Source organism: Drosophila yakuba, chromosome 2L, assembly GCF_016746365.2.
Source record: "Drosophila yakuba strain Tai18E2 chromosome 2L, Prin_Dyak_Tai18E2_2.1, whole genome shotgun sequence".
Classification (NCBI taxonomy): Eukaryota; Metazoa; Arthropoda; class Insecta; order Diptera; family Drosophilidae; genus Drosophila; species Drosophila yakuba.
Window position 1 is genome coordinate 21,885,421 of NC_052527.2, and position 16,016 is coordinate 21,901,436.

Sequence of the window (16,016 nt, forward strand, 5' to 3'; positions counted from 1 at the left end):
ATTTATAGAAAAATAGCTAAAAAATAGCTACCAGATGGAGTCTGGGTAATAGCCAATAATTTATAAAAAATCGCTACCGACTGGAAATCCCGAAAAAAAATAGGTAATATATAGAAAAAAGCTATAAATTTGAATTTATGGAAAAATAGCTACCAGATGGAGTCTGGGTAATAGCCAATGATTTATAAAAATTAGCTACCGATTGGAAATCCCGAAAAAAAAATAGCTAATATATAGAAAATAGCTATAAATTTGAATTTATGGAAAAATAGCTAAAAAATAGCTACCAGATTTAGGACCACATCGAAAAAATCGCGACAAGCGGATGCGAAACATAAACACCAAAAAAAACCAACAAACACGCCAAAAAGCCAAGTTGGGAGGCTGATAAATTTTAATTTAGGAACCACAAATAGGAGCCAGAAATAGCTTGTAAAAAATTATTATTTTGCTTAAATAATTATTAAATAATCGGGTCAGTTTTTTCTTAAATTTTGTCGTCGGACTTATTTATTTTATTTTATGTTTCGATTCTAGGGTATTCTCTCGTCGCTATGCGCCGGTTTTTGCCAGGGCAATAAAGAACAAAGAGGAGACGAAAGAACTTGCACTTGGCAAGCCTATGTAAGTCGCGACTGTGTGTATGTATGTATGTATTATTTGGAGTTTAATAGGGGACTTGCAATATGTATTTATGTATGGAGAAACATATATATGTAATGTAATCTCGGAAGAAAAAAGTCAGGTTTTATTTTATTCTGTATGTCGAGATTTGTGTTTTATTTTGAGCCAAGAGATAAAATTTGTTCTCAGTTCGGGTTCGATATTATTTATTATTTTTGGTAATATATTTTATTTTTGTATTAAATTGGTTAAATCTATGGAGTGATTCTTATATATGTATGTAGATGTAAATTTTATTGGACTATATGTATGTCAATGGATATGTATGGGTATGTATATTTATGGGTATGTATAATTTTATGTGTATGTAAAATTTTGCTGAATATATGTATATGTATATTTTATTTAATTTAGTTGAATTTGTGGTTTGTATTTAATTGAGGCAAAAAACAGCAGTTTAGCAGCAGACGATAATAGTGAATTTTGGACAGTGTTTTAAAAAATGTATATATATATATGTATATGCGCTTGGATACCAGCGGATCACCGTGAGACGAATTAGGGGGCCGGTATTGGCAAAGTGCTTGTTTATGCACTTAAAAAAAAGAAGTAATCACGGTGGCTGGGCGCATGTACTTATATATTTTCACTTAATTTTCACTTTTCACTTGATACGGATGGACGGAAAGAATAAACGCCGTTGGAAAAACGAAAATGGCGACCACGGACGGAATAGGATTTAAAGCCGTACTTATCTTGATTTTTCCGCAAGGAGCGCTGGCAGGATCAGGATGTGTCGCGGACTCGAAGGACCATGAACTGGAGTGGGCGGAATTAGTTGTTGTTGCTGCGGCTGCTGCTGCTAAATCCTCCAGAAATTAAACTCACGGGATCGACTTCACTTCTGACCTTTATTATTACACTTGTAAATTAAGACTAACTTAAAACTAACATTGGAAATACCGCGGGACCGCGGAGTGGTGAATACCTTGCGGGGAGGAAGGAGAGCGAGAGGAGAGAAGGAGAGCGCGAGCAGCGGTGCTTGCGAGCCGTGGAGGAGCTTTGAGTACAAGCATTGGTCGCTTACACTGCCGTTCAACTGTTTGCGCCCTTCTGGCGTGAACATTTACCCCCCCCCCTTGCGCCGGTAAGATTGCGCCCGCGTTTTCTTCAAATGTCCCCCCCAAATTCCGAAAATGCGAGTTCCTCAACCTCGCCCCCTACACAGCAACCTCCGAGACCCTCCAGCAGAAATGCATCGGCAAGCACCTCAGCGGTGCAAACTTTTTTCGCGTCCGGCACTTCAGCCGTCCTACTGAGCACAGCGATCATTGACGTGTGCCATTTGGGGACGAACTACCGAGCCCGAGCCTTAATCGACTCGGGATCCGAGGCGACGTTCATTTCAGAACGCCTGTTCAACCTCATCAAGTTGCCATTCCGCAACACCCAGACCCAAGTCTCCGGGTTAAATCATTCGGTCTCCGCAAAATCCTCGAAGCTGTGTCACTTCGGGATTCGCTCTCCTACTAAGCCAGGTCTACAGTTAGACACTGAGCCGGAGCTCTCAGGCTAACTGCCCTCCTATCCGATCCCTCGGAATTCGTTGAAGGACCTGCCCGCACTCCGCTGGGCAGATCCTAACTTTTTTGAGAGCTCTCAAATTGATGTACTGATCGGGGCTGACATTCTACCATCCATAATGATGGATGGCACCCGACAAAATATTTGCGGCTCGCTCCTGGGCCAAGAAACTATTTTCGGGTGGGTGCTAACGGGGCCGATTTCCAAGGGTAAGCCGAAACGGGTCGCATCCTTCACGACCCAGGTGCACCAAATAGGCGACCCTGATTCGCTCGACACGCTTCTCAGCAAGTTCTGGGAGGTGGAGGATCTACCAGTAAAGATGGTAAAAGAGTCGGACTCCTATTGTGAAAGGAACTTCCTCCAAACAACAACAAAAGACGCAAGCGGGAGGTACATGGTGACGCTCCCGTTCCGGGACCCCGAGAATACCGGATCCGATTTAGGATATTCAAGGTCCATTGCGTTAGCTCAGTTTCTTAGAAACGAAAATCGTTTAAAAAGAGACTTTCCCTTAAAAGAGCAATATGACAGCGTGATCCAGGAGTACCTGGATCTGGGTCATATGAAAGAAGTTTCGCCGACTCACAATTCTCCCTCGTAACATCTTCCTCATCACGCGGTAGTTAAGCCCGAAAGCACCACTACAAAGCTTCGCGTTGTATTCAACGCTTCAAGTCCGTCGGCAAATGGGACCAGCTTAAATGATATCCTTCATGCTGGTCCAGTCCTACAATCCGATCTAACGATCCAGGTCCTGAAATGGCGTTATTTTCAATACGTCTTCAGTGCAGACATTACGAAAATGTATCGTCAGATCTGGGTCGATCCAAAGCATACCCCGTTTCAAAGAATTCTGTTCCGAAACAAGGAAGGAGACATCCGAGACTTTGAACTAAAAACAGTTACCTTCGGGGTCAACTGCGCCCCTTCCTCGCCATTCGAGTCTTGCAACAGCTGGCAGAGGATATCCAAGTGCTATTTCCAAATGCCAGCCGCATCATCCAGCAGCACATGTACGTCGACGACGTTCTGGCAGGGGCGAATTCCGTAAACGAAGCCCAAAGTTCGATTCGAGAGTTGCAAGCAGCCCTAAGTGCCTCCGGGTTTCCGCTAAGAAAGTGGACCTTGAACAACAAAAGCGTCCTTAAAGACGTCCCGGCCGAACACCTCCTTCATAGCGAGTTCCTCGACATCGATGCCGAAAGCACGGCCAAGACGCTCGGTATTCGGTGGAGGGCAAAGTCCGACGAATTCTATTTCGCTCCCCCCGAAATAGTTGTGGAACCCTCCTATACAAAGCGAGAAGTTTTGTCCCAAATCGCTACGTTGTTCGATCCTGCCGGGTGGCTCGCGCCGTTCATAATCCGTTCAAAAATGTTTATGCAGGAGATTTGGTTGCAAAACTTAGGCTGGGACGATAAGCTTCCCACTGAAATGAGTCAGCGGTGGCAATCGTTTTTAGACGAGTATTCCGACCTCAACCAGATCCGCGTTCCGAGATGGATCTGGTACCAGCCTGAGGTAATCATAGAGCACCACGGTTTCTGTGACGCGTCTCAGAGAGCCTATGGAGCGGCTATATACATCCGCGCCGAGATGGGGCAAAAGATCCTGACTCGCCTGCTTACAGCCAAAACACGAGTGGCCCCGGTAAAAACCGTCTTCCTTCCTCGGCTAGAGCTCTGTGGTGCCGTGCTGTTAACCGAAATGGTGACAGCAATCCTTCCGCACATGCCCTCCGCCAGTTCAGATATCCGCTGCTGGACAGATTCCACAATCGTCTTAGCCTGGCTACGAAAGCCTGCGTGCAACTGGACCACATTTGTGGCCAACAGAGTTGCCAAGATCACGCAGGCGACGCCAGTCGACTGTTGGGCACACGTTCGCTCATAACAAAACTCCGCCGATCTAGCCAGTCGAGGCGTATCCCTTCATGAATTGGCAGAAAACCATCTCTGGTGACACGGACCAGAGTGGCTGCAAGGGCCACGAGAGCTATGGCCAGCACAAAGCGACACTCTTCCAGTGACAGAGCTAGAGCAGCGCGCGGTCAAAGTGCATTTTGTCAAGGCCCCGTCCATCGACTTTCTCGAACGTTTCTCCAAGTTGGAAAAGGCCCTGCGAGTTCTGGTCTGTGTTCAACGCTTCCTTAAACGCTGCCGCAAAGGTTCGTTCTTGCCCAATTCACGGCCTACAAGTGAAGAGATCCGGGAGGCAGAACGAACTCTGACCTCCATTGCGCAGCGCAGAGCATATGGCCAAGAGCTTTAGTATCTGACCGAGAAAAGACCTCTTTCAGTGTCAAGTCCTTTGGTGAATTTGTTCCCGTTCATTGACCAACACGGCCTTTTAAGGGCGTGCGGCCGTCTCACTGCCTCCAAAACCCTGCAATATGATGAACGTCACCCGATTATTCACCCCTATGACTGTAGACTGTCGCGCCTCATCGTCCAATTTACCCACCAGATTACTCTTCATGGCGGTAGTCAATTGATCGTACGCCTGATCCGATCGAAGTATTAGATTCCTAAAATCAAGAATTCACCAGATTCTGTGGTCTGTGGGCTGTGGTCAATCCGTGTAAGATTTGCACGATTTACAAGAAGAGACTCCAAACACAGCTGATGGGCGATTTCCCGACAAATAGAGTCTCCTTCTCGAGGGCGTTCACCTACACGGGGGTCGACTATGCCGGCCCTTTCGAAATAAAAAATTATACAGGGAGAGCGTGTCTCATAACGAAGGGATATGTTTGTGTGTTTGTGTGCTTTTCCACGAAGGCTATCCATTTGGAACCCACTTCCGATCTAACAACCGAGAAATTTCTAGCGGCCTTTGCTCGTTTCGTAGCAAGGCGCGGTTGTCCTCAGCGGGTCCATTCGGATAATGGTAAGACCTTTGTGGGAGCGGCAACTTTGATTTCCAGGGACTTTCTCCAAGCTACCAAAGAGTCCGTGACTGATGCATATAGCCATCAGGGACTCGTATGGCGGTTCATCCCACCAGGGGCTCCACATATGGGGGGTTTGTGGGAAGCAGGGGTGAAAAGCTTCAAAACCCTGTTCCTTAAATCGACGTCAGCCCGCAAATACACATTTGAGGAGCTGGCGACGCTTCTCGCTAAGATTGAGGCTTGCCTCATCTCTAGACCCCTCTCCCCTATGTCCGAAGATCCCTCAGATTTGCTGGCCCTCACACCAGGCCATTTCCTCATTGGAGGGCCGTTGCTTTCCACGGCGGAACCCGAGATAAAGGGCGAAGCCAAGTCGATAATAAATCGATGGCAACACCTCAAGGCACAACATCAGCAGTTTAGTGCAGGGTGGAAAGAGGAGTAACAAATGGCAATTTCCGACCAAGCCGACGATATGGTAGTTGTCAAGGAGGACAATCTACCACCGAACGAATGGCGGCTCGGCAGAATCGTTTCTGCCTTTCCAGGAGCCGACGACCGCATTCGAGTCGTTGAGATCCGTACGTCTCGCGGCACCATAAAACGCCCTATCCACAAGGTTATTCTTCTACCGATGGAGGACAAAGAGTCCTCCGTTCCTAGGGATTAGGGCACTTCCCCCATTCCGGGGCCCAAATAGTAGTCGGCTCATACTAAGCTTTTTATTTCTTTTATTGGCAGACTTACTATTCACTTCCTACAAAAATGGCTCCTCGTCCTCGTGCCACCCAGTCGTTGGAGAGCAGACGTACTCGAGGTATTAAATCCTACCGCTGCCGAGTCTGCTCTGGAATCCATCCTCTTCGGAAGTGCAAGAGGTTCCACAAACTGAGCGCTGAAAAGCGCCTTCGGGCAGTACTTATTAATAAGTACTGCTCGAACTGCCTCGCCCATCAGCACTCAGGAGGAGACTGCCGCAGCCAAGAGGGATGCAAGAAGTGTGGAGGAGACCACCACACTCTACTCCACATGCACGAGGTCCTCCCCGCTCCGACCCCGGCAGCGCTACCAGCTCCGACGCGCAGAGAGCGCCATCCCGCTGCACCTCGTCCGGTCCGGATTTCCCGCACTCCGCCACCAGTCGCCAACAATCGCCCGCGTCCGAAGGTCTCCGTCGCGTCTCCGGCGGTGGCAACGGGGCAGCAGAAGGCTGTCCCCATCCAGCCTACAGCCATCGTCGTGCTGGACACGGGCTCGAAGACCTTCGAGACCGGGGCCATGATCGACCCATGCATGCCGGTGAGCAGCATCGACCGGTCGTTGGCGGCTGCGTTCCGGCTGCCCATCACCCGGCTGGGAGACGACGAGGTCTGCTCGGTGACACTCCGGTCCCAAGCAAGCACCTTCCGACTCAACGTCGTCCTGAAGATCGAACCCAGCCTAAGGATCCGGACACCCATCCGAGCTCTGAGCGACGCCGCCAGGGCCAAGTTTGACGGTGTTCGTCTCGCGGACGAGCGCTTCCACCGGCCGGCCTCCATCTCCCTCGTGTTGGGATCAGATGTATATGCCAATTTGATCCAACCGGGGATCCTAAAAATTGAGGATGGGTTGCCCGTCGCGCAGAACACGGTGTTCGGATGGACCGTCACCACTCCGCGGTCCCGCGGTATTTCCAATGTTAGTTTTAAGTTAGTCTTAATATACAAGTGTAATAATAAAGGTCAGAAGTGAAGTCGATCCCGTGAGTTTAATTTCTGGAGGATTTAGCAGCAGCAGCCGCAGCAACAACAACTAATTCCGCCCACTCCAGTTCAAGTAGTATTGTCGTCCTTTCTGACATGCGTCCGCCTCGAGAATTATCTGGCCCATCCCATTGGAAATTTCAAAATCATTCCTTACGATCTCGACGGGCTCTCGACGCCATTGAGGGACATGTGATCCGATATTATTATTCCCGTTACTCGTAGCGTAAATCTGTTTGTCTGTCTGTCCGTATGAACGTCATGATCTCAGGAACTATAAAAGCTAGAAAGTTGAGATTAAGAGACATAGACGCAGCATAAGTTTGTTGACCCATGTTGCCACGCCACTCTAACGCCCACAAACCGCCCAAAACTGCCACGCCCAAACTTTTGAAAAATGTTTTGATATTTTATTACATTTTTGTTAGTCTTATTAATATCTCTCTATTTGCAAAAAAAGTTTTTGTCCACGCCCGCTCTAACGCCCACAAACCGCCGAAAGCTGCCACGCCCACACTTTATTTTTCACGTTTTTGTTAGTCGTATAAATATCTCTCGATTTGCCACGCCCACAAACCGCCAAAAGCTGTCAGTGTTTAAGTCTCTCTTTCGCACTTCTAATAGCTGAGTAACGGGTATCAGATAGTCGGGGAACTCTATAGTCGAGCGTTCTCTTTTGTTTTGAAATGTTAACACTTAACTTATTGCTTTATTTATTGCTCATTCGTTTCGAGTATTCATTTTTGCTCTGTTCAATGGTCGCCGTCGGACTGTTGTGTGCAAATAGCGCCGTCTGAAGTGCAAATGTCTTTTGTGGGAGCTTTTAAGGAAGAGCGTTCAGAAGACGCACCAGCAATGCAAAATAGCGTTCGAAACGCCGGTACCATGAGCCACTTCAATGTTCAGGTCCTTGACATATCCCGTGGGCTACGGATATCATCTTCTCTAGATAGATTTGTATTTAAGCAACATTGACTTTCAAGTTTGCCGCCTACACTGGTAGGCACAATTATTTTGACGAAATATTCTTTCGTGTTTCTCAGTACTCTGTCCGCGTCGTGTGGGGCTGGATAATTTTTTATGACGTTATATTTTTTGTCATCTGGCAAGATTTTTTGATCTGTGCATTTGTGTCTCAGAAATGTGACTTCATGCATGTAAAATAAGCATTTTTTTGGATGAAGCTTTAGGTTGTATTTCCTACATTTCTCAAAGACATCAGTTAAGTTTTTAAGTTTATTGTTTACAAACACTTTACCACTATTATTTCGTAGGATCGTTGCAAATGTGTTATAGAGGCTAAAAGTGATGTTACCAAGTATTTATATTAAGTATATATATTATATTAAGCCCAGTAGACTGTAAAGTTTGTAGCGTACAAAATAATAGTGGTCAAGTGTTTGTAAACAATAATAAGAATAGTGTATGTAAATAAATACTGTCATTGTTGTACGTTAAATAACAACAAATTTTTTTATCTTCACATATATTGTGTGATAAACATTGCATATGCGTAAAAACACCAGCCGTGCGAATTAAAAGTGGTCAGGGCTCGTATATATGTATGTATTCATAGTACATATATACATAAAAACTTGCGTAACTTTTTTCTTAAAAATTAAATTGTTGCACTTTTCTTAAAGTTCTTACAGCTAAACATATTTAATGCGTGCAAGGGTTTTTTCTATTATTTTTTATAGGATATGTAAGGGTGCGGTGTCGAGTTAACTCAATTTCTTAGTTGTCCTTCCTTTTTCAATAACGAAACGCACTGTCAAGCAAAATAACAAATAAAAAGTCCTGGGCATCTACAAAAAACGAAGAAAGACAAATATAACAATTAGTAAAAATAAATTTTGTTATAAGTTATATAACCTTCATTTATTGCCGTCTTCTCTTCGGTAAGCTGTTGCCTGCAGAGATGGCTTTTAATCTTCTTATCCTAAAAAGGAAACACTTCGTTCTTCAGTTTTCTGAATGTTGTCTACAGAAAGCTATAGTCATCATTCTCTGAATAGAATAATATTCCATCAAATGGGATTAAGAAATTTAAATCTACTGTTTGAAAATCGTCTGGAATTATGTGATTGCTTGTCTGTATCTAAATTTAAAATAATTCTTTGGATTGGATTCGTGTCCTATTCCTTGAGTATTAACTTTATTGTTTCCCTGAATATAGTGAAAGATATGGGAATTTTCTTTTAGAAGGGATATATCTGCACTTGTGTCTAGTAAAAAAAACAACTTTTTATTTGTTTCTAAATTGACAAAATTAAGAAATATGTTTTGGCTAAGATTAGTTGTGTGAACCTACTATCTATTTATTGTTGAGCAGCGAAAGACTGTTCGGAGTTTCCCGAGTTATTTTGAGCTACTCTTACCATTCCTTGAGTGCTGTTATTTTGGCCTCGGTTTGAATTCCGATGGCCTCTAGGGTTTCCTCTAGATTGGCCTCTTCCACCATTATTGTAGTGGCTATGGTTATGGGTATTCTTGCGAGACTTACCTCTAAAATTTCCACGACAACGATTTTAACCACGCTGTGGATAATATTTATAGTAGAGAACTGTGTTTGCCGGTCCAGTTGCTTCTGTGCAACTATTTACGAACTTTGATATGGCATAATTCATTGTACGGAAGGTACCAGCTTGCATGATAAGATTAACCTTATCTATTGCGCACTTTTTAGTCATTGCTTTAACTGCATGCTGAGTTGAATAACTTCTCGCTAACTCCATGGGTATGCCGTCTGTTATGTATGCACCCTCTAAAGCTTTTGTCAACTGCTCAACCCGTGCTGTGTATTGGTTGCCGTTTTGCTTTGTTGCTGTAAGTTTATCAGCTTGGCTGACAATACTAAAACAGTTTCGCCGTTGACATTGTTTTTCAATCGGGAAATAACTTCAATAATAGTATTTTCATTTTCGATTAAATTTCTGGCTACACCTTTTTGCTTTGTTTTTATCAGTTTATCAGCTTGGCTGACAATACTAAAACAGTTTCGCCGTTGACATTGTTTTTCAATCGGGAAATAACTTCAATAATAGTATTTTCATTTTCGATTAAATTTCTGGCTACACCTTTTTGCTTTGTTTTTATTATCGAAACAGCTAATTGTTCGTGTTCGCCTTTTATTGACTGAATTATTTCCAATGCATCAATGAAACTTCTCAAATTATCATTTTTACCAAGTAAAAACTGGTAAAAGCTTGATCTTGATCTCTGAAGCTCTGAATCTTGATCTATGTAATCCGCTACTTCTAAATTAGCTGAGATTGTAAGAACGTTTGGATCCTTTTCTTCGATTTCGGTATCTAAATTGTTTTCCGATTCGATATCTTGCTGGTCTATCGGTTCAGGTTTTTCAACTGTTTTGATTGGTAAAGAGGTGTTCATTATTGTTGGGATATCAATATTAAAATTGTATTTTCCCTTTATTAAAATTAAGTTTAATCGAAATCTGTATACTTCAGTTGACCACGCGGCGTTTTTGTGTAAAATAGCTTGATATGCGATATTCCTTTATTTATTTTGTATTTTAAGCCTCTACGCCTACTCACTCAGACCTTATATTGCTCCCATTGTTCTGCCGATGTTCCTGTTACTGTTCCTACTTCCGTCTGTAAGCGATCAGTAATAGTGCACTGGCCCCCACTGCCCTCTTTGTACTCCTATTATCACACCATTTAACATTTGGTCTCCATCCAGCAACTTGCAAGTAATTAACTGTAGTTTGAAGTGAACTGCGTAGTTATACCCGTTACTCGTAGAGTAAAAGGGTATACTAGATTCGTTGAAAAAAACGTAACAGGCAGAAGGAAGCGTTTCCGACCATGTAAAGTATATATATTCTTGATTCTTGGGCAATAGCCGAGTCTGTCTGTCTTTCGTATAAACGTCGAGATCTCAGGATCTATAAAAGCTAAAAAGACAGACTCCAGAGACATAGACGCAGCGCAAGTTTGTCGATTCATGTTGCCACGCCCACTCTAACGCCCAACCTAACGCCCACAAGCCGCCCAAAACTGTCACGCCCACACTTTTCCACAATGGTTTGATATTTTTTCATTTTTTTATTGATCTGTTAAAAATCTATTGATTTGCCACGGCCATTCCAATGCCTAAAAACCGCCAAAAGCTCTCACGCCTACTGTAAAAACAAGAGCTTTTTCTTGAGTATAAATGATAAGTCGGATGGTGCTAGTTTAATAGTTAAATTTTAATGACAATTCTTGATTATTTCTCCTCACTTAAACTCCTCGTGGCTATATCTTCAACTTCAATTTTTTATCTGAGCTTGTTCTATTCTCTCTTTTTTCCAATTCTTATCTGCCACTCGTTCGCTAGTACGAGTTGGCAGCCTAGCGCAACAGCTGTTATGTTAACATCATTCAAAAAACGCGGAATTCAAATATACAAGATTATTCTAATTGGGTTTTGACCCAACATACCGGCCCCCTTGAAAGTATGCGATTGACTTTCAAGAGACAGGTAATAAGGCGAGTTTCCGTATAGGGCGGCGGATGATTCCCTTGGCAGTGCGTACGTCGGCTACACGCACGATGTTGTCCGCTCCTGCAATCGTGCTGACTATGCGCCCAAGAAGCCACCGTTGTGGAGGAAGATTATCCTCGTGAACGATTACCATGTCGTTGACAGCCAAATTTGGTGAAGTCTTCGTCCAGGTTGTGCGAACTTGGAGCTCGTTGATGTACTCGTGGCTCCAGCGACTCCAGATGTGATGTTTGAGTGCGCTGACCCTTTTCCATCGATCCAACTTGTCCAGGTTGTCGTCGATTGGTGGAAGTTCCGGTAGTGCTCGGAGTGCGTCACCCACTAAGAAGTGGCCAGGCGTGAGAGCGGCCAGGTCGTTCGGGTCTGATGAGAGCGGCGTTAACGGGCGAGAGTTCAGTATCGCCTCGACGTCAGCAGCTGCAGTGGCTAACTCCTCGAAGGTTAACCTTGTGTCTCGAAGAATGCGATTGAGTAGTAGTGATAGTTCTGTAGATGAAGATGGCGAGCGAACTGTGACACAAATGGATCCTTAGCTGGGAGCAGCACAGGATGCTTTTGGGTTTTTGGGTAGTCTGCTAGCTCCAGGCGCCCTCCGACCTTTAGCATTTGGAAGCCATCTGTAACCTGGAGGAAGAGACTAAGATTTTTAAGGTTAGTGCGAATCGGATGGCCCTTCAGGACCGAGGACATCTCTTGAGCGAAGTGAATAGTTTGAATATTCCAGACGATGCAATGTAGCGCCCGCATCAGTTCTGCTGGCGTCGGCGAAGGTGATTGGAATGGCGTTAGTTTACGGCAGCGCTGAGTAAATCTGTACACCCAAGCGATAACTAGTAGGCAGCGATGATGCGAACTGATCTTGTAGATTCCTTCAAGTAGTTGATTACTAGTCGTGTGTACGGCAAAGGCTGATTTTCTCTTTTCCAGTTGGACAGTTTCCATATCAATGTCACTGTTGTCTCGACTGTCCTTTGGCCAATGTTGATGATCTTGGCCTAGGAACTCAGGTCCCTCGAACCATATCGATTGTTCCAACTCGGTGATAGTGCAGCCCCTGGACAAGATATCAGCCGGGTTGCAGTGAGTAGGAACATGTTTCCAGTGGCAATCTGACGTGAGTTCTTGAATTTCGGCAATTCGATTGCCGACAAAGGTTGATAAGGTGGCCGAGTGTTGGCGATTCCAATGTAGAACAATTTGAGAATCGCACCATAAGAACGAAGTCGGCTTTCTGTCAGCGAAGATTCTAATGATTTTTTTGTAGAGCTGTGCTAACAAATGTGCTCCACACAGTTCTAATTTCGGCAGAGATAGCTTCTTGGTGGGAGCAACTCTGGACTTCGATGTGATTAGCTGTACCTTGGTCAGCCCATCTGATCCGATTGTGCGAGCGTAGATGCAGCATCCATACGCTCGAATGGAGGCGTCACAAAAGCCGTGTATTTGAAAGGTATGTATCGCTGATTGGAGGCAATATCGTGGTATTGCTACAGACTCCAACGACGAAAGCGATGCAAGCAGGGACATCCAAGCTGTATGAATGCTTTGGGGTACTGACTCGTCCCAATGTAGTTTTAGGAGCCACAGCTCCTGGAGGATAATTTTTGCCACTATGATAATGGGAGTAACTAATCCCAACGGATCAAACAGCGAAGAGGCTATGGACAAAATCGAGCGCTTGGTGACGTGGTCCGAATCGAATCTTGGCGAGAACGAGAACATGAATGTGTCCCGTACTTGGTCCCATTTTAGGCCAAGCGTGCTGGTTAGCATTTCGTCGTCCAACTGCAAATGTTTGACTGTAGCGTCATCGACAAACTTGCAGTGATTTGAATGCCATTTTGCGAGTTCCAATTGGCCATCCTGTAGAATCGCTGTAACTTCCCTTTTGATTTGATGTAGCTCCTCTACCGTATCCGCTCCACCTAGGAAGTCATCCACATAGAAAGACGATTTGATGGCTTTAGCTCCAATCTCCAATTTGTCCATGAATTTGTCGGCTAGATATGACAAACTGCGTATGGCTAGATACGGTGCAGCCGCTGTGCCATAAGTTACAGTATTCAATTCGAAGGTGCTCAATGGTTGCGATGGCGACGCTCTCCAAAGAATGTATTGGAATCTGCGATCCTCGGCAAACATGTTGACTTGGCGGAACATCTTGACCACATCAGCAGTGATGGCATAGCGATGTATCCGAAAACGCAGGAGTAGTGTATAAAGATCTGGCTGAATGGTCGGCCCGACCATCAGAATGTCGTTGAGCGATTTCTGGGACGTCGTCTTGCAGGATGCGTCGAAAACCACTCTGAGCTTTGTTGATGTGCTATTAGGCTTGAGCACGCAGTGGTGCGGAATATAATAATGCGGAGTGTTTAACTGTGGATGGCTCACGGGACTCATGTGTCCCAGATTTTGAAACTCCTGCATAAATTCAACATATTTGGCCCCTATCTCAGGCCTTTTGCATAGGCTGCGTTCGAGGGAGAGGAATCTCCTTTTGGCAATGTCGAATGAGGCTCCGAGAACGGTAGGTTCATCTTTAAATGGAAGTCGTACTTCCAATCGACCATCTGAATTACGTCGTACCGTTTTGGTGTAGAACTCCTCACAGTTTCGCTGCTCTGGCGTAAGTGTGATCTCAGGAGGCTCCACATGATCGATGCGCCATAGCCGTTCCATTTTTTGGTCAATTTCTGTTAATGCGATAGATGAGTACTGATGGAGTGTTCTGGGATGAGCTCGACATCGACCAGACACTATCCATCCAAGTAGTGTTTTTTGTAGTACGGGCAGATCCTTTCCTAATTTAACTTGGCCGACTGCCAATATATCGAAGAAGGTTTCCGTCCCCAAAAGCAGATCGATCCGACGAGACTTGTTAAAGCTCTCGTCAGCAAGAGATGAGTGCTGCGGAAAGTTCCACGCAGAAATGTCAATTTCCGATTCTGGATGATAGGCAATGTGGGATGTCACGCAAAAATCAAGGAGCAACTCGAATCCATTGTGCCTCGACTTGATATTGGTGGTTGCATGGTGTTTAATTCGCGTATGTGTCTCACCAATGCTACGAATCTCGAGGTTGAGCTTGCTCCGTGGCAGTCGAAGTCTTTGAGCAAACTCCTCGGATATGAAATTCACCTGAGAACATGAATCCAGAAGCGCTCTTCCTATTTTGTAGCTTCCAGCTGCATCCTTGACCAGAATCAGTGCCGTGGCCAGAATGACACAGTCGGAACGAGACTCCGTGTGAGTATGCGCGACTGCGTCCGAAACTTGTACAGGCTCCGCTTGAGGGAGTGGCAAGGGAGCTGCGGCCGATCCTGGCGATGGCCGATGAAGCAACGAGTGATGCGGTAGTGCACATGAGTGGCACCTCCGCGTCGACGGGCAGTTGGCTACAAGATGACCCCTGCCAAGGCAATTAATGCATAGCTTGTGGCGCTTTACTGCATTAAGGCGATTATCTAAGGCGAGATTGATTAGTTCTGGGCATCTAAAGGTCTTGTGGTCTGTCTGTGAACAGATGTTACAAGTTTGTGTGGTGCAATTGAAGGACAGACTTGCCTGATTCCTCTGCGAGCGCGACCTATGGCCACCTGGTTGACTCATAGGGGCTTCAGCAGGAGGCTTCTTATCCGATTCCAAATATTGACAATGACGTTCAACGACTCCAACGCATTTGTCCCACGAAGGCAACGTAGTGTAGTCCAGCGACTCATTCCACTTCCTCTTAGTCTCCTGGTCCACTTTGCCCATAACTATGGAGATGAGCATGGCCTCGCAAATCTGTGGCTCGGTGCTCAACGAACGCAACGAGTTGTATAATGCGGATGCATTATCGATTAGGCTGCGCAACTGCTGACCATTTGACTTGGCGACAGTTGGCAATGCGAAGAGTGACGATATGTTATCCAAAAATACGAGAGTCGGGTTGTCATAGCGCTGCTTTAAGCGGTCCAGAGCCTTTGTGTAGTTGTCTGCGGTCACCTGGAAAGCTCGAACCGTTTCAAGGGCTGGTCCTCGAAGACAGTTTAACAACTGGTTGAACTTCTCGATCTTAGACATGGATGGCTGGTGGCCAATAACTTGGTTAAACGACAAGATAAAGTTTTGGTACTCGCAGTATTTGCCGTCAAATGTCGGCAATGATAAGCGCGGGAGCTTAACTGCAGATGTGTGCCCAAAATTAACCGTAGATTCATGAATGCCGGTGCTGTTAGCGTCTGGTCCAAGTTGCTCCTGAACGCAAACCTTGGCGTGGATAAACAGTTCCTCTATTTCGAAGCGAGTATTGCGCTGCGCCTCAGCTGGCTCCATCTGCTCTATGGCTTCCTGGGTAGATAAAGCGAGTTTAAAATACGATTCCAAAATCGACAAACGGCAAGATAATTCCAACGGAGATAAATTCAAACCAGGTTCCACTGATTTGCTCATACGTGTAAGGTTTTTTCGAGCACTCGTTCGTTGAGCTTTAAGTTGCTCCAGCGAAGACATTTTTGCAGATGTTTGTTTACTTTATTTAATTTCGATCTGGATATTCCTTGCTTGACAAGGTCTGTGAGAGCGAGCGAGACGACGAGATGTAGTGGAAAATTTTCGCTCGCCAAGCCTAGAGTGCAACCTAGAGTGTTGCGACAGAATGAGGTTAT

The 16,016-nt window shown here is 45.2% G+C and overlaps 1 protein-coding gene across 1 annotated transcript; it reads right to left on the minus strand.

Annotated features, from left to right (window-relative positions):
* Window positions 1-11,329: 11,329 nt before the first annotated feature.
* LOC122319450 lies at window positions 11,330-15,684 on the minus strand. Its single transcript, XM_043206766.1, has 2 exons — window positions 11,811-15,684; window positions 11,330-11,727 (listed from the first exon to the last, which is right to left on the minus strand). The coding sequence occupies exons 1-2, from the start codon at window positions 15,682-15,684 to the stop codon at window positions 11,330-11,332; spliced, it is 4,272 nt and encodes a 1,423-aa protein (XP_043062701.1).
* Between the last annotated feature and the right edge of the window lie 332 nt (window positions 15,685-16,016).

Bases quoted from the DNA above. Each gene is read 5' to 3' on its own strand.
- LOC122319450 (XM_043206766.1), bottom strand. From the start codon at position 15,684: ATGGAGCCAGCTGAGGCGCAGCGCAATACTCGCTTCGAAATAGAGGAA. The intron at 11,728-11,810 runs GTTAACCTTCGA...CGCTCTCATCAG, and splicing joins CGCATTCTTCGAGACACAAG to ACCCGAACGACCTGGCCGCT.